The sequence below is a fragment of the Epinephelus moara genome, chromosome 20, assembly GCF_006386435.1.
Source record: "Epinephelus moara isolate mb chromosome 20, YSFRI_EMoa_1.0, whole genome shotgun sequence".
In the NCBI taxonomy this organism is placed as follows: Eukaryota; Metazoa; Chordata; class Actinopteri; order Perciformes; family Serranidae; genus Epinephelus; species Epinephelus moara.
This window is the reverse complement of record NC_065525.1, coordinates 39,127,793-39,149,367: the sequence shown is the minus strand read 5'-3', so window position 1 is coordinate 39,149,367 and position 21,575 is coordinate 39,127,793. Positions and strand designations below refer to the sequence as shown.

At 42.0% G+C, this 21,575-nt stretch overlaps 1 protein-coding gene across 1 annotated transcript in view; it reads right to left on the bottom strand.

Annotated features, from left to right (window-relative positions):
• Window positions 1-15,992: 15,992 nt before the first annotated feature.
• si:ch211-284k5.2 (uncharacterized protein CFAP97D2) overlaps window positions 15,993-21,575 on the bottom strand; it is an 8,429-nt gene continuing 2,846 nt past the window's right edge. The window contains exons 4-5 of the mRNA XM_050073859.1: window positions 18,302-18,485; window positions 15,993-17,853 (exon numbers count right to left, since the gene is read on the bottom strand). Of these exons, the coding sequence (XP_049929816.1) occupies window positions 17,755-17,853; window positions 18,302-18,485 (283 nt within the window). The 3' untranslated portion in view covers window positions 15,993-17,754. The remainder of the gene's footprint in view (window positions 17,854-18,301; window positions 18,486-21,575) is intronic.

The following is a 21,575-nucleotide window of genomic DNA, read 5'->3' as shown; positions in this document are numbered from 1 at the left end:
ATTTTTTGAATGAAGTTTGGTGTGAAACTTTCCTCTTACATAAGATGACACGTATCAGGGATTGACTTGATCGTCCTCCAGCGTACACTCAGTACTGGCAGAAAAATTAAGGAGGCATTTTATTTTCTTTAGTTATATAAAACTTTTTTTATGCACAGACAAATTTATCGGACTGTTCTGTCCCTGAAGCAGAGTCTTCGTTACAGACAAAATAAAACCACCGTGCGTGTCTGTGGTTACTATGAATTGCAGCTGTGGTGCCAAGCAGGCAGCAGGACTCAGCCAAGTAATATTTCTATTATGGTTTGTTTTGTAGAAGCGCAGTGCCACATGGGTGGAGATTGATACAAGAGACAGCGCACCGAGTGTCAGAGAGATTCAACAGCTCACAGGACAGTTTGGGAGTCTAGTTAAAGACAATTTGCTGAGATTCAGAACCTGCCAGGACACATCTGTTTCCAGAGGTGACAAACCCCACCCATCTGGGACATCAAGGAGGTTAAATCGACTTCAGACGGTTACTGGATAATAGTGTAAGAGTGACTGAAGCCGGTGTGTTTTGAAGGAGGCAGGTGGTCACTGATGGCTTCCTGTGTGGTGTTACCAACCGCAGACTGACAAGCAGCAGCAACAACAACAACATCATGACGGATGTGTTGCTGCACGAGTTTAACGATCTGCCTAAAAGCCACAACTTGCCATAAAAACCATCTCACCCTCGCAGTTCCTGGAGGAAAAACCCATCACCTCCCAGCGAGAGCTCACTGACCTGCAGGCTGACACTCGAGGGAAACATCCACAGCCTCACAGCCATCGCGCCAAAATCTACCCAAATCCAATTTAGAGGCCAGTGGGATCATGATGCTGCAGTTTTAATGTATGGAAACACAATTTAATCAGAGTGAAACAGGAAAGTGGGCTCTGACTTCATCCACTGGGACTCAAGTGTTGTCTTCTGTAAATTTGTTCTGACAGCAGCAGTAGTGCCTAAAGACTGGGAGGTCAGTCAGTCCATATTTGCCAGATTGCCGTTAGATTTTGTACAGCTCCAGGAAGGTGATTTCTGACCTTATCTCTCACCACCATCAGCTCATTTCAGAACATTTCCCCTAGACTGTATGAAGAAAGCACGGCCAAACCTAAACATGAAATTTAGTGTGATTCTAAAGCCCCGTTACTACCAAACACTTTCGGCATGGTACCTTTGAAACCCGCGCTGGCGTATCACCCCGGAACAGACAAGACATGCTATTGTTGTAGCCCTCCAACAGCATATGGCGTTCTTGTCTGCCTCTCGAAATCACTATGACCACGAGGGATAGCGTGCACCTTATCTGTACAATCAGTAACACGTACATTACGTACGAGATGAACAAAGCTGTACGATTATCCATCTTGCTGTTGTTCGAAAATGCCGGTCTGCCGCCTGACTCCAGTTGTTTATTATTAAGTGACGTAATAGCTCAACCGGAAAGGGGGCCGTATTAACCCGCTGAAACGACGCATATCGCCACCTAGTGTTGAGGAGGAGGACACGTTCCCGTCAGTAATTCGATTTTCTCAGTTGCATGTAAACTGGTACAAGGAGAGAAGTCCGATTAGACGCCAAAATCGAATTTTGGGCATAGCTCAATTAAGCTGTGCATGTAAACGTACTGACTGTATTTCGTCATCAGCGGTGACACAGATGGAAGTCTGCGCCTCGTTTATCATCCACAGAACGAGGCTGCACACCGACATTTTCAGCACAAAATAGAACAGGCTGCAGTGAGAGTCTCTCTCCATGGGATATTTAAAAATAGCAGCTTTGTGCATTTAGTCCTTCTCAGGCAAGCTCAGGGGTTTAGTGTTGCTGTAGCCCACAGGACCAACCCTCCATGGTGCTTTTTTTTCTCAGAGTGAGGATTGAATATATGCAGTTCACATAATTTGGTTAAGATGAATACACATTTTTAAACACCTGAAGATCCACTCATTACTAAAAATGCATGTCATCCAAGAGAGACAATAAAAAATGAATGGAATGGTCAAACTTGTCACATTGAAATTTAAGGTGTGTTAATGGATTCATGTTGTGATCTCATGCATTGAGTAACATTACAAGTAAACATTCCCCCTTAAAAGTTGCCGGCTGTCGACCCCTGTGAATTATTTTGTTTTCAGACTACAATTGCGGCAAGAGGCAGCAAAACATCCTTTCATTTATCATTTACAGTTTGCTAATATGTGTAAAACTCTCCACGGTATGAGCAGAAGTTACATAAGCCTCAAAACCAGCCACAGCTCAGGCCAGGAGGATCCTGATCAGATGCTCGAACCACCTCAACTGACCCCTTTCAATGCGAAAGAGCAGCAGCTGTACTCCAAGCTCCCTCCAGATGTCTGAGCGTCTCACCCTATCTCTTAGGCTGTGCCCAGACACCCCACGGAGGAAACTCTTTTCAGCCACTTGTATCCACGATCTCATTCTTTCAGTCACTACCCGGCGCTCATGACCATAGGTGAGGGTTGGGACATAGATGGACGAGTAAATTGAAAGCTTCGCCTCATGGGTCAGGCAGGAAGGCAACCAATATCTACTGTAGGTAATACACTGACTGTGGATAGGTACCTTAAAAAACCTGAACCATCCCTTTACAAACTGAATCCTCAAACTGAACTGAATCGCTGGCTGTTAGCAGTGGAGCTCCTCAGTGCTTCCCCTGACTGATTTAATTCGAAGTACTTCCTCTTCACAAGACAGGAAAAGCCACACAAGTGTGTACTGCACTGTTCTTCCTCTTTGCACTAATAATTGCATGTCGTCCCTCTTCTCTGTGATGGCTTTTCACACTGCCTTCAAGCGTGACTATTTGAAACAGCTACAAACACTTCTGCCTTTAGACATGATGAAATTATACTTGTTTTTTTTTAGCATACTGAAATCGCTAACTCAACACATTAATGCTCCCCAGAGGATGAACATGTTACAAACTTTTCTTTACCACTATGTTAAGCTGTTGGCTTCATGCACAATATTAGAGCTGCCCTCTAATAGTCGACCAGAAAGGTAATTAGTCGGCAAGACAAACAAACAAACATGAAACTCTATTAGGAGCTGCGCCTTGTCAGAATAAACCAAAACATATATGATGGGACCATGTGGGAATTTAATCTGAAAGGACAGACACAGGAAGTGTCCACGCTCAGCAGTCAGACAGGAGTCACATTAATTTCCAGGGCTGGTACCTGCGGTTATTCCACAGGCTAGTTAATAACATGTCGGGCAGGAAATCCAAAGTGTGGGATCATTTTGAGAAGGTGAAGGACGAACCCAAGGTGATATGTAAACTCATCTTCATTGGTCGACTACAAACATGACGTATCATCTGAAACATGGAAGTAGCTACATGCCCATTAGCCCACAGCGTCATTAACAGGCGGCTCGCTCAGTGTGTGACGTGCACTCGTAGATAAAATATAGGCCTATATTAATGAAGGTTCATTAGTACGGTTTTGTATTTCTCTGTAATGTAGCACAGTGTTAACAATGTTACTGACACTATTCTTTCTCACACCTTCAACTCAAACCACCAAAATATATCATTTAATAATTGAATTTATATTGCAAACATGCGGGCGACCAGTCGACCAATGGCCCTAAATGACGACTATTGGTCGACTAGGAAAATTCTTAATAAAATATGAATGTCAGAATGAATATGAATATCAGTGGCGGACGGTCTGAGGGGCAGGGACAAAAGAAATCAAATGGGCACCAGCATGAAAAAGTTGCCTAGGATGTATGGCAGCCATGTTTTCTTGCACACTGGACCACCACAGAGACACTTGATCATACTTTATCTATATATACCCCTCTTCCACCAACATGGATCTGATTCTGTTCCAGTTTCTCCACTTGATTTTGAACCGTACAGACCATTTCAATCAAAAATAAATTGGTTCGGAACCCAACAAGTTGTGTTATAACCAAAAAATAGCAGGTTTTGCTTTGCCTAAGGTGCGAACTGTGATGACATCAGTGGGTGTGTCATATTCTACAGGTTGGAGAGAGGATGGAGAAGGCAAGAATCAAGAAGTTAAGTGAGAAATCATCAATGGTCCCATTAAGAGTTGGCCCATGCTTGTTTTTTGATAAAAACGTTTGCAGGTAATCAATGCAATCTGCTGTCTTGCTGCTACTGTTTGCTTCTGTTGTGCACTGTGCAACACCCGCCATCGATGACACATCCTTGAATACAATGTTTCTGATCAAAACTGGTTCACTACATAGCACCAAGGTTCCAAGAGTCCTGAATGGAATCAGGTCAAGAACCAGAGCTAGTTTGGTGGGAAAGGGGTTACGGAGCTATTTAAAGCCCAGTACAGACGAAAGAGTGATGATGAGACGAGTTGAAAGAGTCAACTTGCAATGTGCTGCTCTGCAACATTTTAAAAACCTGAAAGTTCACCCCATTGCAGTTAGATGATAGGTGTATCATCTCTACGCGTACTTCCGTTCTGATTTGCAACTTTTCAGGTTTATTTTGTGGCTGACTGTAATTTCTTAAAATCTGAATGAGGACAGTGATAGTGAGATACTGGCTACAGTTGCCTAAAACAAGCATCAGATGGACTTTGTTCATAATAAATACACCATGATGATATAAACAACCAGCACCAATTAATCAGTCAATGAAAATGTGTGTGTGTGGGCGGGGCATAAGCACATACAGTTAGCGGCAGCAGCGACAGAGGGCTCGGCGGGGACAGAGCACCTGCTACAGCAAGCAAACACGCCATCTGTGGTCATTTTGACTTGACCAGCGGATTTCACTGCAAGCTGATTGGCTGTTGAAACAGGTGACATGCTTTACGCTCTAAAACCAGCCTCCGGCGATTTGACCAGCTGAGTTGCAGGTGACACTTCTGCAGCTTTTCTCTGCAATGTTCCAAAACTTGTCACGAATCTTTGGTCTGAACTGGTTTTACGAGGACACCATGGCGCACATCACCAGTTATGACCATCACCTTCCTTCTATCACCACCCATCAGGACAAGCTTTACACCTTTAGGCACACAGGTGCAGCTCTCATCAATCTCAACTCAAGCTCCAGAACAAGTAAGTGGACCTTGAGTTGAGGATGAAGATATTATTGTGTGTATAGATAGTGAAGTCTTGAAGAAATGCTCTCAGGGCTTTAAGTGATATTTATAACACCCTGACAGATCTTAATATCCATTCCGAGTGTGAAGGAAACCAATTTAACTCAACAGTTCTGTCACTTCCTCATCCGCTGTAAACCGCCAACCACCCAAAAACCCACTTTATCACTGCACTACAAGTGACAGTTACTCAGAAAGTTGGAACTCAGAGTTGGACTTAAACTCTCACTACAAAGACTTTCAGAGGCTCAGAAAGACTTCATAAAGTCTCAAAGAAGCTAATAAATCTCATAAAGGGTTAAGATGGCTTTGAATGAACCCACGTGCTCTGCTTCAAAGATCCATCAGGAGAAAATAAAAACGTGCAGATAAAAACACTCAGATTTCACATTCATTGTCAGAGAATGCTAGATTGAGGTGTTTAAACGCTTCTTAGTGAAGCTGTGAGCACTCAGAATAAGCCAATCTAATGGACTTTTGATTCATGCACCAGATGAATGACATGACATGAAGGCAGAGGGTGTGACTGGAAACATCCTGCCAACAACCAGTTTGCAGTTTGAAACAGAAACAGCTTAAAATCTAACGAAAATAAAGTTTGAAATAAAGTTCTGTCTTTAGCCTTGATGCTTCTTCAAGTGTTAATAAAAAGGTAAAATACCTTTGAACACCTCAATCACCTCCCTGTGCTGTGATTAATCGGTCGCCATGGCAACGGGTGAGTTCCAATGAGTAGGTCCAACTTTGAGGCTCAAAACTCACTCACATGGAGTCAACGATCCATCAGCAACACCTGTCTCTGTCTCTGATCTGTGCTGTGTGATGCTCACTCACTCACCTGGCAGGAAGCTGCAGGTCGACAGCAGCAGAAGAAGAAGATGATAATAATCCATGAGTGTGTTTGAAAGCAAAAGAAACCGAGTGTGTGTGAGTGTCTGTGGGTTGATTCCTAACTCTGCTGCTCTGATGTGTGAAGGAGGAGAGAGGGAGAGGGAGAGAGAGGAGGAGCACAGTAAACACACCTCCTTTCACACACACACACACACACACACAGAGCGATCTCTTTAACTTCACCTTCTCCTGTCAGAACAGGAGCTTTAATGTCTCGATCGGTGCACAAACAGGAAATGCCTTCATTTGTGTCTGTGGCCAGATGTGAACATCTGTCCAGGAATCCCAGGGAGAAAGTTACTGAGGAGCACCGAGGATCCTGGGTAATATTTTACATTAACTACCAACATGAAGCATTTAAAGTGATGTTTTGAAGGGGAACACCACCTAAAATAAGAATTACAATAAGTAATTTCCATAGCCTGTGAAAGTTCAATCAGTATTTGTGAACATGAGCTGCTCTCTCAAAGCCAGAAACCAAAGTCCTAAACATGTGATGTCATAGGGTGTAAAGAGTGGCTACTCCTTAGTGGACCCACATATGTTTGTTTTCCTTCTTGTACCCAGATAAACATTTTCATATCGTAGTGTTCTCAGTTGTGAAACAGAAAATGTGCCCATGTACTCAGAACATTCCCCTGGGTGCTCTCAAGCTGAAAACAGCGCGGCACATCATGTGACACATGTCAAGCGCCGCCGCTAGCACACACAGGATGCGTCACACTGCAGCTCATTAACAAACGACCACACACAGTTATAACTACCTTTACTGAAAGATCTGTACCTATTCCACCTCTGCGTTAGCCTCTACTTAAACCTGATTACTCACCTGAAGAGCCGATCTCCAGAGCTACGACACAACAGGAAGTATCTTTTTGGCCATTGTCTTTATAATAACAGGACTGTGGGTAGTTTAGCTCAGGATATTTCTCAACCTCAACAAGTCTCTCATCATCCAGTCTGTCACACATGAGGCAGCAACAGAGCTCTCTTCATGCATCAATGGGGAGGAGAGGAGTCGAGCTGCCACAGGAGCAGAGAAGAAGAGCTGCTAAGGGAGCTGGTATGTACAAGCAGAGAGCGAGTGGGGGGAAAATGCATTTGATTCTGGGGGTAGCGAGGCTGGAAATCGGACAGTGGCATAGAGTGCTGAAGCGTGTCTAGCCACTGCTGGTATGGGGTTGTACTTTGAAAATAATAGGGGCGTATTGTTTGATGCAAGACATTCGCCGCCCGTGTGTTTTGGCGTTCTGTGTCATCTGGAACATCTTTCACCAGTCATTATCTGTAGATTAACTACACCCTATGACATCACAAATTAGAGTCTAAGCACTCTGGTTTTTGGGTTTAGAAGACAGATGCTCATATTTAGTTGTGTTTTCTGGACTGTAACAGACAATAGGAATACCATTTATGAATTTCAAAATTGGCAGAATCCCCCCTTAAAAGATGGTAAATATAACTTTCTAACACAGTGAGTGTAGCTGTAAATGCATTCAGAGATATCTCATTTTTATTCGTATATTGCTAAATAATTGTAAACTTTTTTATAAGTAGTGTATGAATAACTTCACTGTGGTTCCTGCTGTGTTTTCCTCATTTTGTGTTTCCATCAAAAACGTATATTTTCTTTTTCCTGAACACAAATTCAGGACTCTCCTGGGTAATATAAAGGTGTGTTGCGAAGTAAATTTTCACCTTGCATTACTCGCATGAAAATGGCTGCCTCAAGTGATTTGGAGTATTTCAAACCCGTTCCCATTCTGAAGTCGTCAATCACTGCTGCTTTGTCAGTGATTTCCGTGTCAGACACCTGTAATGCGGCCAGGTGGAAACTTTCACCGTGTTAAGATACGCTGCTGGTCTGGCCAAATGTTACTTTTTGCGGTAGTATGATACACAAACATGCGGCATTAGTTCATAACACAGCCGGACAGCACCTGTCATTGCAGTATGATATGCTGCTGGATGGTGTCACTTTGAAATGCTGCCTATAAAGACGTGATATTACTAGGAAAGTCCCTTCAGGAGGGTGGGAGGGGAGGTGGATGGGTCCAACAAACCCTGGACTTTCACCCAGGAGCCTGGCGTTTGCTTCCAGTGTAGAGCCAAACCATGTTTTTGTTGACATTCCAGCGTTGGTTGCGGCGTCCCAGACTGTCAACAGTAGACACGGAAGGATACCTAGCACATAATATGTGGACATGAAAATTGACTGAGTGGCAATATGTGACGACTTGGGATGAGACCATGTTTCACAACTCGCAAATATTCACCCTGAGCAGCCAACGCTAATGTTAGTGCTAATTATGTTCATAGTAAAGTACAACCAATAGCTGGAATCAAGTGATGTGAACACAGAGGCTTCATACTGTCACAGCTCCACATTACCGATTGTTTACCTTCCAGAATTAAAGAACAACCTAAATTACTCGCAGCAGTTTACATAAGTCAGTTGCTCTCTGGATCTTGGACACAGATAAAAATTGGGTTCATCTGGAAGCTGAGTCTTGTCATCCCTCATCCATAAAAGCCCCGGTGTTTAGCAGCCCTCCATTTAAACCTGGACAGAAGCACTCCTCTAAACCCAAAGTTATTACCGCTTTGAAAATCTGGCAACAAATTAGGGAGCACTTTGGCTGGACTCTTCTGCCCCTAACTACACCTATCTGTAACAATCAGTTCTTTCAGCCAGCCAAGATTGATTCAAGATTTGCCTCCCAACACAGATGAGGTGTATCCTTCCTGGGTGACCTTAATGCTGATGATCATCAGCTTTCTGATCTGTTTAGGTATTTCTAGATATGTAACTTTGCTAAACCCAACACCTTTGCATTTCCTCAGGCTCCACTGGTCTCTGGCACTGACTTGCAGTAACCAAACTGTCAAGAGGCCATGTTTCTTTTAAACACAATGTTTTATCAGCAGCAACTCCCCCTGCTCTACATAAGATCAAGACAAGTTGGGAAGCTAAATTAGGTTTCACATCGTCAGATGAATGGTGGGATGATGAATTCAAAGGAGTAAATTTATCCTCCTCTTGTGCGAGGCTTCAAAGTTCTTCACAGGAGCTGTTTAAGCAAAGCTAGATTTTCAGTGATTTATCTAAACCTCTCTGATATCTGTGACAGAGGCTCTGCAGCGCCTCGGTCGCTGAATTCATCAAAAATAATAACATGGATTTAAGGAGTAAACTGTAAAGTCTGTTTTCTCAACAGTGAAATATTTCAGTTAGTTCAAGGTGCAGCAAACATCTTAAGCAATAATCGATCATTCATTCATTCACTTATCAACCACTTATCCTGTTGAGGTCTTGGGGGGGGTGGAGCCTATCCCAGCTGACATTGGGTGAGAGGCAGGGTTCACCCTGGACAGGTCACCAGACTATCACAGGGCTGACACATAGAGACAGACAACCATTCACACTCACATTCACACCTACGGACAATTTAGAGTCACCAATTAACCTGCATGTGTTTGGACTGTGGGAGGAAGCTGGAGCACCTGGAGGAAACCCACGCTGACATGAGGAGAACATGCAAACTCCACACTGAAGGGCTCCCCCACCCTGGGTCTGAGCCAATAACCCACTTCCTGTGAGGCAACAATGCTAACCACTGTCATGGGTTTAACTAAGATTATAGACAAGACCACTGAGATCACGAGCACTGCACAAAAACATACTCTAATAATTTTTTGTCACGTTGCTTTGAATTGGCTGAAAGGCAAACCTGAGTAATTGTAACCAAAAACCAAGTCTGAACTATAAAAATTAATCTCACCACTGTGATTGTGTCAACACAGTTTGTTCCCACATTGTGAGTAATACACACACACACACACACACACACACACACACACACACATACACACACACGTGTCCCTCCCCGTCAATAAAAGATAGAGCCGTGCAGTGAGCTGGACGGCAGCAGGCTGCTGGAAATAACAAGTGGAAACTGAGAGTCAAGGCAGCATTAAAGTGAAACAGACGGTAAAAGTGCCTTGAAGTCAGCCCGAGGGTCAGTCAGTGAACGCAACACTGCTTTACTGTCCAACATCTGTACTGTACATACAAACATACATGCACACATACATACAGACGGACAGATGGACAGACAGGTGGGAGGAGACGTCTCCCTCTCACCTGCAACAGATTTGTGTCTTTTGCACAAAAAGACAAATTATGAGGAAAATTTGATTGCAGGAATTTTGACTTAAAGCTTCCAAGTCTTCACAGATTCATCATCACGGTATTATTGATTGTCCTGTTAAGCAGATAAATGCTGTTCACTTGAAGGAACATTTTAGGAAAAACTCTTATTGGCCTTCTTGCCTTGAGTTGGACAGAAGATCAATACCACTCTCAAATCTGTCCAGTAAATACACTACAACAAGTTATAGTTAAGTTAAATGACAAACTATTCCTTTGAAAGTCAAATTATTCAGTGTCTGTGGGGGGAAAAATGAATAAAACATGAAACATTTCTGATTATAAATGTACAGGAAACGTAGTAAATATAAATTCCTGTCGTCTGTAACACTTACAAAAGACCAGAACAACACGAACACGCAGAAAGTTGCTCAGACGCTCAGAGACAAACAGAGAAACAGACACAAATCCATCACAGCCAAGAGGAATAAAAACTGCTCTGAGATCATTTCAACCACAGAACAAATAACCAGACTGCAGACTAAAAATACTGCCGTAATGAACGTCTGAGCAGGGTACTTTAATTTCCTGACACTCCACAAGCTCCACTAAATATTGGAAAAATAACATTTTGAAACACACGTTGATCACAGAGGACAGAGAATCAGTTGTTTCATTTCACTAATCCTTCCTGACTGATTCTTCTCTAGTTTGGTCTTCTGCTAGTGTCCTTGTCACTACTGGTAGCATGAGGCGGCACCTGCAGCCCAATCAGGTTGCACAGGTAGTCCAGATCCTCCAAGATGGCACATCTATGTACCAACGCAAGAAGGTTTGCTATGTCTCCCAGCGCAGTTACAAGAGCATGGAGCAGATACCAGGAGACCAGCTGATATACGAGGAGAGCTGGACAGGGCCGTAGAAGTGCATCAACCCAGCAGCAGGACCGGTATCTGCTCCTTTGTGTGAGGAGGAACAGGAGGAGCACTGCCACAGCCCTACAACATGACCTCCAGCAGGCTACTGGTGTGCATGTTTCTGACCACACTGTCAGAAACAGACTCCATGAGGGTGGCATGAGGCTTTGAAGTTGGGCTTTTTAACATGGGGCTCAATGGGGATTGACTGGCATCTGGAGACAGCCTCTAGTGGTCATTAGAAGAACTGCAGTTCTTGGCACATCAGTGTTGACTTCATTTTTCAGCTCAGGAGGTTGCTGTTTGCTGGGGACCCTGTGTATTAATCAGTGTCTTCAGTAGCAGGGCAGAAACCTCAAACTTCATCACCGCAGCCACAGAGACCAGGATGGACCGGAGCCTAAACAAAGAGACAAAGGAAGCATTAAAAAGGACCAGCTGACAGCAAGTTATGAAACAGACAGAAGAAAAATAACCTGATTAATAATGGAAAGCAGTTAAAGATGGAAGATGAAGTGCTGGGTGAATATTACATTCCTACAGAAATCAGAGCTGTTGGCTTTAAATCTGTTTCCTGGACTGAGTCGTGTGACAAAGCACAGCGAGGACTCGTCTCCACCAGCAGCTGTCAGTAACAGATAACCTGCATCAAAACACTCAGTGGTAAAGGTCGACCTCACTACAAACTGCTGCTGAAAGTCACTGATAAAAGAACTTTATCTTTATGTGCTGCAACATGACAGAAACAATATTCTGTCTTCATCAGGATCAAATATATCACAAGTCAACTTCCCATTGCGATCCGTCACTGACAGGTGTTTCTTAACATGAGGTCAGTACATTTTCAGCTATGATTGTAAAGACAAAAGTGTGTATTTTTAAATGACAGATCAGGACAGTTCCAACTGTGTTTCTGGCAACAAAAGCGGGTATTTTTTAACAAGATGTCAGGATATTTCCAGCTGTGTTTGCAGCGACAAAAGTAGGTAATTTTTCAGAAGTGGTCGGTACATTTCCTGCCGTGTTTTTGTAGCAACAAAAGTGGGTAGCTTAAATGAAAAGTCAGGACATTTCCAGCTGTGTTTGTAGTGACCAAAGCAGTTATTTCTTAACAAGAGAACGGGACATTTCCAGCTGTGTTTGCAGCGACAAAAGTGGGTATTTTTTATGAGAAGTTGGGACATTTCCAGACGTGTTTTTAAAGCAACAAAAGCAGGTATTTTTAACAAGAGGCCCGGACATTTCTCTCCATGTTTTTCACGACCAAAGCAGGTATTTTAATCCAAAAAGAGATCTTTTCCTAACCATGACCAAGTGGCTGTTGTGCCCAAAGCTAACCATGTGTTATCAACAGCATTGTCACAACATAAAATTGAAAACTAAAGAAACATAAAGTTTCCAGATATCCGCTACCCACAAAACGTACAAATGGAACATATCTGTGATTTTCAGAAATGCCAACACGTATTCTGCTGATTGGGTTAAACAAATATAGCATTACATCAGTTATTTGTGTTGTGTATATACACGCTGTCTGGTGATCCCTGAAACACCTGTGGTACATTTTAAACTGCTGTACCAGGCAATGATACTCACTGCTTTGCTCCTCTTCTGTAATAATGGGTGTGCCGAGTATTTTCTCCTCTTTTGAGCCAAAAGATGATGAATTACAACTTGAACAGCCCATTACACCATCAATCGAGGATTGTGCTGCGTTGCAAACCTTTTCAGTGGAATGGACAGAACACAAACATCCAAGTTGGTGTTAGTATAAAGGGTTTGAACCTGAAAAACAACAAATATTCTGTATTTCATTTCACTTTTCATCCTGATGTGTAACAGCCATTACTTTGCCAACAACAAACCTGCAAAAGTCACATTCTGCTGCATCTCTTCCACTTTCCCCTCAAAGTTTGTCTTCCCAGATCCCCACAATTAACTTGGTGAGAAAACATGCTGTTATACTGGTAGAAACGATCGATGAAACTACAAAAATACAATAAAATAAATGACATCAGGTAAAATTTTACCTCCCAAATTCACATGTAAAATAACTGACGAACACAGAAATAGATTTAAAATAAATGTGTAGTTTCAAACATGCAGCTGACAATAACAACCCTACAAACTGGTTTTATTAGATCCTGTAGAGAGATATTCCTCCCAGTTTGTGTTCAGAATGAAGCTTGTTATTGTTGTTAGCGTATTGTTCCTTTGTACTTCAGTGTGTTGGCACTAATAAAGCTGGTGGAGCAGGTCTGTGTGCTGCTCCCTCTGATCTTAATAAAGTGAAACGTAGTAAAACAGGGAAGGACGACTGCTCTCCTATAAACCAATAACACTGTTGTCTGTATGTTTTAAAGGACACATGGAACAGATGCAAGCGTTACATACAGTATATACATATCTGCATGTGTGGTGACAGAGCTCTTTCATATATCACAAGTTAATCTATGGAAGAGAAAGAAGTAGAATAATAGTTGTTAGTACAGCATTTGGTTTGGTGCCGGGGGAGCTGCTCTGGTTTACAGTTACAGACGCTGGTTAACTGTTCCCAGATGGCCGGTGTCCTGGCCCGAGGACACTTCCAGTGAGGCTCAGCATCAGGACAGACTGACGCTGTTAAAGGGCTTTTCCACTGCACACATATTTACTCTCTCACACTAGCAGCACCCACTACTTTCTGATTTAATGAGATTTAAGACGAGACATGATTCATTAGATTTTCTGCAGTTAGTGGCTCTGTTTTCTTGTAAAGAGTCGTCACAGTGAAACAGCATTTTGAACACATTTGAGTGGGACACAATGTGGGAAGTGACTCATGTTTATTACCGACTGGAATTTTATATTTACATCTACTGGTTCATCTTGTAGTGACTACAAAATATGTAATTAAGCAGCGAGAAAAACTTAAGCATTGATTTGAGTCATATTAGTCACATTTTAACTACTTATCATAAACAGTATAAACATAAGGGACGTAGCCACCATGACTTCACCCATCTTTTTTTTATTTTTTCCTATTTAGTTGGAATATGACAAAACTGCTCTGAATATGTCACATAAAACACTTTAAAGTGACACCAGACTGTTTCTGCTACTAAAGTAACGAGTGGAAAAGTACCCTTGTTAATAAAAGGCCCTCTTGTTGTGTCAGTCTGAATCTCTGCAGATTGTTAAGCTCATTTTCTCAGCCTCTTGTGTTTAATGAGATTCTGATAATAGAAACCAAACAAACTGAAGGACTCTTCTCGTTTAGAAGTACAGACACACTCTTCTGCTCCTGTAAGAGCTGACATTAATCTCCGCTGTCTCCCTCCGTCTCAGTCACCACTTCAACACTTCATTTTCCAGAGGAGAGCAGAAACATGGAGTTACTGCCACCTTGTGGACAAACAGCAGAGCAGAGGAGAGCTGACATGAGGAGGATGTCTGAAATTGTCTTGTATGTTCAGTGCAAAAATATATTCAGTAGGTTTGAAATCATTTCTGTGTTCTTTAAAAGAGACCACAAAAGTACACCATGCGCAGAGTTAAATGAGAACTGTGAATTTAAGAATTAAAGGGAGCGATATTCCACATCCTGTTTTATTTTTAAAAAGTGTTCTCATTCTGTTTAGTGTTCTTTTATGGTGTGTTCATTTTGTACTCGGAGGTCGGAAATTCCCATTTCCCAGTCGGAAGTTTAAACTCGAACGCACCCTGAGATTGGATTTCCAACTTGAAAACTTGGAGCAACCGCATCAACCCCCACTTATGAATTCAAGATGGCTGCCGGTCACATACATAGTGAGTAAACACTCTGCTAATCCTTATTAGTTTTACATTAGGTCAGCCTCATCTGCAGCGTTCATCAGTTGGAGTGCATGATGGTTTTGAAGCTGTACTGTACTCAACAAAGGCTTTCTTGCAGGCGTCCATGTTTTTTTCCGATTTGTGCACCAAAAACTGTTGACAGCTCGGAGGTGACGTCATTCCCACTTCCCCAACCTCAGAGTACAAAACGAACACACCATTACCTCCTCAGTTTTCTCGCCTTTGCTAATTTCCTCATGTGTGTCACCTGTGTCTTGTTCCACTCACCAATGTGTAGTTAGTAATCAGCCCTTGTGTATTTAAAGCCCAGTTTCCACCATTCAGTCGCCAGATTGTCATTGTCACCTTAATGTGTTCATGTTCTTCAGCCTTTTCTTTATGTTTGATTCCTTGGTTTTTGACTCTGCTTGGATTTATGGACTTTGCTTTTTGTGTGATTTCCCTGAATGGGCCTTTCTGCCTTCGCTGACTGCCTTCACATGTTTGACCCCTGACCTCCTGAGTAAAGTTTTGGAATTGATTTAAGGAGTTGTTCAAGGAGTTTTGTGTTCTTCTCTGCAACTGAGTCCCAGTTTTGTACAAGATCATTATAAAGGGGCTAGGAAAATTGGACCAATCTCTTGACCGATCACTCTCTAATCCTAAGATTATGAGACAAGATTCATGTTTGGAAAGGAATAATAGTAATTAAAATAACTTCTTTATGTAGCACTTTTCAAAACAGCAGTTCCAAAGTCTCCATAAACGAGGATCAGCTCCCTATGTAGATATAAACATCTCATTCTAAGGTAACGAACACACCACAACTCTTATTTTTAGGTGATTACACACTAAATAAAACACACTTATTATATAATATTGCATTTCTTCCCATTTATCACCCTAAATCCTACACACTTGACCCTTGATAAAATAAAAGCATAGCAGTGCAAAGCATAACAGAAAAAGATACTCAACAAGAGTAGACCCCTCTGTGAGTGACAGTACAAGTGGTGAGAGCAATAACAAAGTGGCTCCAAAAACCAGAATGTGATAAAAGTTTTATTCAGAGTCAGTAATCCAGGAGCTTTTTATTGGGTTTCAATAAACATAAACGAGACACAAGAGACAAAACTCAAGACTACAAGACAGAAAGCATTACAGCATGCTTCATCCAAAATAGTTTAATAGATTAAAAATTGAAGAGATGTCTTTTCTCTTCTTAAATCTTTAAAACTAGTGGTGCAAAAACCTGCAAAGTTTAGTTAAGTTAGAGAACTTTAGGTTTTTTAAAATAGTTAGCAAAGAAATTAAGAGCCTACAGGCATCTGTGAGAAGACAAACCAACGCTTATTCTTTTTAAGAAAGCTCAAGAGTTTTGATGTAGTCAAGAAAATAAAAACGTTCTATTCTGCTTTTATCGAGTCTGTTCTTTCTTTTAACACTGTCTGTTGGAATCAAGAACAAGTTGGGACCTCACCTCACCTCACCCTACCTTACCTTACCATACCAGTGGTGCTTTAGGCTAAATGCTAACATTAGCATGCCTACATTAGCTAATTATCAGTAAACACAGCAAAGACTGATGTGAATTTCTTAAGTTCTGCAGGTATTTGGTCATAAACCAAAGTATTGGACACATTAAACTACGACCTGATGATGGCGCTAAATAAAAGGTCAGAGGATTATTAAAGTTATTACAGTTCATCCTGAGGGGAACATGAATGAGTTGTTGAGACATCTCATTAGAAAACACAAATATCAACCTCATGGTTTTGCTAGAGGAAAAGTCAGAGGATCTCCAAAGTCCGTAGGATTCATCCTCAGGGGAACCTGCACGTTTGAACAAAATTTTATAATAATTTTACAATCAATCCGATAGATGTTGAGACAGTCTGCACCAAACAGGCGGGCAGAGGGCGAAGACTGAGCAAAGAGCATAAGAGAGACGCAAGGTGGTAAAATACGAGCCTGGTCTCACTCCGAAGTCATTGAAATCCGGCGCTTGGGCAGCATCAGAAACCAAGGAAAAAAGGTGTCCTTTAACGTCAGCATGACACACAGCTGGTTGCTATTACAGTTAACGGCACCCGGCGGTGTCAGGGGGAAACGCGACAGGACAAGGACGAAAGTTGAGGTGGCGAAAGTCCGAATGGGGCAGGCGGGTAGGAAGGGTGGCGATGGGTCCAAAAAACACAGACCTTCACTCAAGAGTGCGGTGTTCGCATTCTGTAAGATTCTAAAGCCAAACCCTGTTCATTTTTCCTAACCCTAACCATGGGCATTAGTTGTTGGAGGAAAAAGAATGTTGATTCGCGTTGTTGTACCGATGTAGTGCTTTTATTTTGAAAAAGACTGTATGTAAACGTTAAATTTCCTGTGAAAACAGAAGTGTATTTTGAAAGAAGAGAATACATGTGACAGGCAGAACTTGACACGGCGTCCTAGCACGTCAACAACCAACACATCCAGGGTACCTTTCATGTCATATCTGGAAGTGGAGGGTCCATGACCAAACGTCAATATGTGACGAACGTGTTGATAAAACATTAAGATAACAGCGTCTTAACATGCTGATAGTATGTAGAGAACAGATTTACACATAATGTTGAAGCATGTTTGCATTTTAACATGTTTGAATGGTGACATACTGTTATGACCATGCTCCTAACTGATGCCACAGTCCAGAGAGGGAAAATCATGTGTCATGGAGAGCCGACAATCCACTCATTAGCACTCCATGACACATGTTTGACCACCCTTGAAGTAGTTGTTTTTTTCACGCCAAATTTAGGGTCATTCTTGATTAAAGCAGTGAGCTGAGGATAGTTTGTCGGTTTGTTGTGTGTTTATGTCTCAGGTTTCTCTTTCGGTCCTGTCGGTGTCGGTGTTGCTGCAGCTCGTCATCCGCTCGCTGCCCTCCACGGCCGCAAACTTCACCTTCCTGTGAGACCTCTGCGGACACAAAAATACAACACATGATTACACTGAGATAACAAGCAGCTCCGCGTCCATTAGCGTTGACACACAACAATCAGGCTGCAGGAGGAGCGCTGTGGACAGAGATCGATTCAGTGCGTTTATTACTCGAAAGGCTTTTTATGAATCAGTGGGAGCCACTTCAGCATCCACTCAGTCCAGCGGGCGTCTCTCATCTCAGTTACAGCTCATCTTGTAAAAGTATCTCTCGCTGCTTCCTGACACTGTGTGGTGCATTTTGTTGAGAAGAAAAACTGAGCAAGAGGAGAACCAGTTTTATGAATTATGAAATCAGTTTTCATAATTTAAATCTTAGTCAGTAGATTATGTTTTACTGGAGATTTAGAAAACGGTTTACCCCTCGTGTATCTCTACAAAGTTAGATTTTTAGGTCTAATGTTTGTGTCTTCCTGTTTGGACTCACCTGTTTCTCACCGAGCCCTTGGGGGTATCGGGATATGTCGTTCCGCCGGCGCTCCGCCCTCTCCCAGTCGTCCAACCACAGCTGCCGGCGGTGCTCTGACTGGCGAGACGTGATTCGCTGGTAGATGGCCTGATTCTGACGGCTCACCTGTAGAAGCTCCTCCCTCCTCTTCTCTGCATTCAGACTGAGAAAGAAATACACAAGGAAGAGGAAGTAGAGGAGGCAGGGAAATGGACGACCATATTGAGACATGCATTTACCTGAAATGCACTTTGATGGAAACCCAAAATGTCCTCCCCCCAAAATATAACCACATAGATCATTTGTATAAGCAGATTATTACAACCCATATTAACTTTTGTTAGGCAGCGACCTCTAGTGGCCGTAGTAATTATGACGGGAGCAAAGAAGGAAGTCAGATGACGAAGTATAAACAAAATAAAAACAAACACAGGACTTAGACCCAGGAGACAGCTGTGTGTGTTCATACAAAACCAAAAGTCAGCTTTACTAACTAATTTACTTGAACGTAGAATAACTTACGTAACACACTTAACTTATGTTATGTACGTAACTTAAGTTCTATAACAAACGTTCTTATTTTAACTATGATATTTTCTTAAACCTACCGAAGTAGTTTTGTTGCCTAAACCTGACCAAGTTTCACAATGTTAGCTATGTGTTTAAAATGCTATCGTTAATGGTCGCATATGTCCTATTGTCAACACTGCTAGTTGAAGTCCTGCTGCTGTAACTCATTGTCGAGTCTTGCAGGTGTCTTTGTTTTGTCCTCTAGCACAGTGACAGGAGGTCGATATGCTTTACAACTACTATTATACTGAATGTAGCTAGCTGTCATAGTAAAAAAATTAAGGGCATTAGCATGTTTATTCACTGTACTTTCATGCTAAAAGTTGTAAAGAAAACAAGGGAAGTTCATTTAATGAAGCCTTGGAGGGCAGGAGAGGATGAACCTAGTTAAAGAGTAACCGTCTGTAGGGGACGCTCTAACGGCCAGAAAACATGGGGTACAGACGTGGCTGTATATCCACGCCTCATTTCCACTTACGTATGTGCCTGGTGTCCATAGATCTGTAAATATACGGATGATGCCTCTAGTGTCCATCGCAAGGAAGTGCATTTCTTTATGGATGGATAGAAATCTAATAGAAACTACCTGTAGCTGTGGGGGAGAGGCTAACTTTGTCCATTCCTCAGCATCTAGTTGTTTGGAATATTCGCTTGGAACATTACTGGGACAGAAACAGGACCTGCCAGGTAGGTGACATGTTTTATGAAATATTTAATTAAAAAGACGTATGAACAGCTGAACAAGTCATAATAACGATCTGACTGTATTTAATGTAGAACCATATTTTAGCAGAAAAAAATTACGCAGATTCACAGTGTGTTAAAACTAGATGAACAAGTTCTTTTTAATCAGAGAAATTATCAACATAGGCACTGATTTATTAGTAGTATAAAAACACACATGTTGCTCTGCTGCATTACCTTGCCTCTGGTACAGTTCATTTTTATCATTTTTAAACAGATTCTGCTCATTTTTTACAAAGTTCTGTATAGTTTTTATCTGTTGGAGGGCTGCAGAGTTGAGTAGCTGGGTGCCCACATGGGCAGGTGTGCCTTCTGTGTTCAGTGTTGCAGCTTCAGTTGATTAAAATGGTCACAGTCTATTGCAGTGCTGAGGCTGATGTGTCACACCGTGCCCATGTCCCGTATATTTTGGCCATAAGACATAAACGCACCGCAACAAGGCAGAGATCATTTCATGGGTCGACACTACACCTGACATTCTGTTGGTTGGGGGATTTTGACAAGGTTGTTGTACAAAAAAATCCAAGAGCAGAGCAGATCATTCGCAGGCACGCAGAAGAAGCTTCAGAGTGATGAGTAGAGTTCAAGCTGGAGCGCAGGAAATCCATAAAAACAATATAGCTGAGTGAAAGCATAAAGTTTGAGCAGATGCAGAGCAACTATAAGTAAAAGCAGGGGTTATTTGAGTGCAAGGGAAGGGTTTTAGGGAAAGAAAACAAAGTCTGCAAGTGAAAACAATAAATCTTGCTCTCAAATTGAAAAAACATGCTCTTGAATAAAGATAGGAATAAAACTCCATATGCATTTGGCAGCTAAAGACACAGACATTGTCCTCAGGAGATGGTGGAGACCAAAAACAGAGCTAAAAGAGAGACATTATTGGACTCATATTAATCAGGTGACACAAACACAAACACTGATTAATCATCAGGTTGATCTTGAACTGCGGATGTTCAAATCTGTTAAATAACAAGTTCAAGATAACAACTTTAAATGTGATGATCACTTGTCTTATTGTCCAACAACCAATCCAACACTTTCTTTTACAAATTAGAAGTGACTGCTTTGTTCCTGGCCGTCAAAGTGGATTTATAGTCACTTCCCGTCTCTCTGAGTCCCAGAATAAAAGGTTTCAGAGAAGCTTTACAGCTCCTGTCAAGATTAAAGATTTTACAGCCCAGTCAGTGTGAGGGCACATAAATACCAGAGACTGACACCGCCGTCACACATCCACATCCAGATCAATAATTCAACAGCGTAACAGAGCAGGATTGGTCATATCCATTATTTAAAAGGTCCAACAAGGTGCACTGGCATCATCACGGCAATGTTAAAGACCTCAGTGGAGGAAAACACTGTGAGGGAAGGTCACCATGGCAGCATACAAACAAGGGGTAGAGGTTGTTTTTCAGAGGGGGTCTGGGGGCCTGCCTCCAAGCAATGTTGTGCATTAAACACATTATTTGGTGCGTTCTTTGATATTTTTTTTTTATTACCAGTTTGTGAGACTGAGACAAGGTTGTATTTTCTGTCTGATTTATGGCAGATTGCAACCATTGCTTTTGAGCTTGCATACTGCCACCATACTCTACCTCTCTTAAAAAAGCCTAATCTGGATGCCTCAGTAATAAATAACTACAGGCCCATATCAAACCTACCATTTTTAGGAAAGATCATTGAAAAGGTTGTTTTTCAGCAACTTAACACCTTCTTGGAGCAAAACAATTCCATTGATGCCTTTCAGTTTGGATTTCGAGCACATCACAGCACTGAGACTGCACTTGTAAAAGTTTTAAATGACATTCATCTGAGCAGTGATGCATCAAAGATTTCGGTTCTGGTATTACTGCTCGACAGACTAGAAAAGTTTGTGGGACTTTCTGGCACTGTGCTAAATTGGTTTAAATCTTATTTACAAGACAGGGATTTCTTTGTGTCA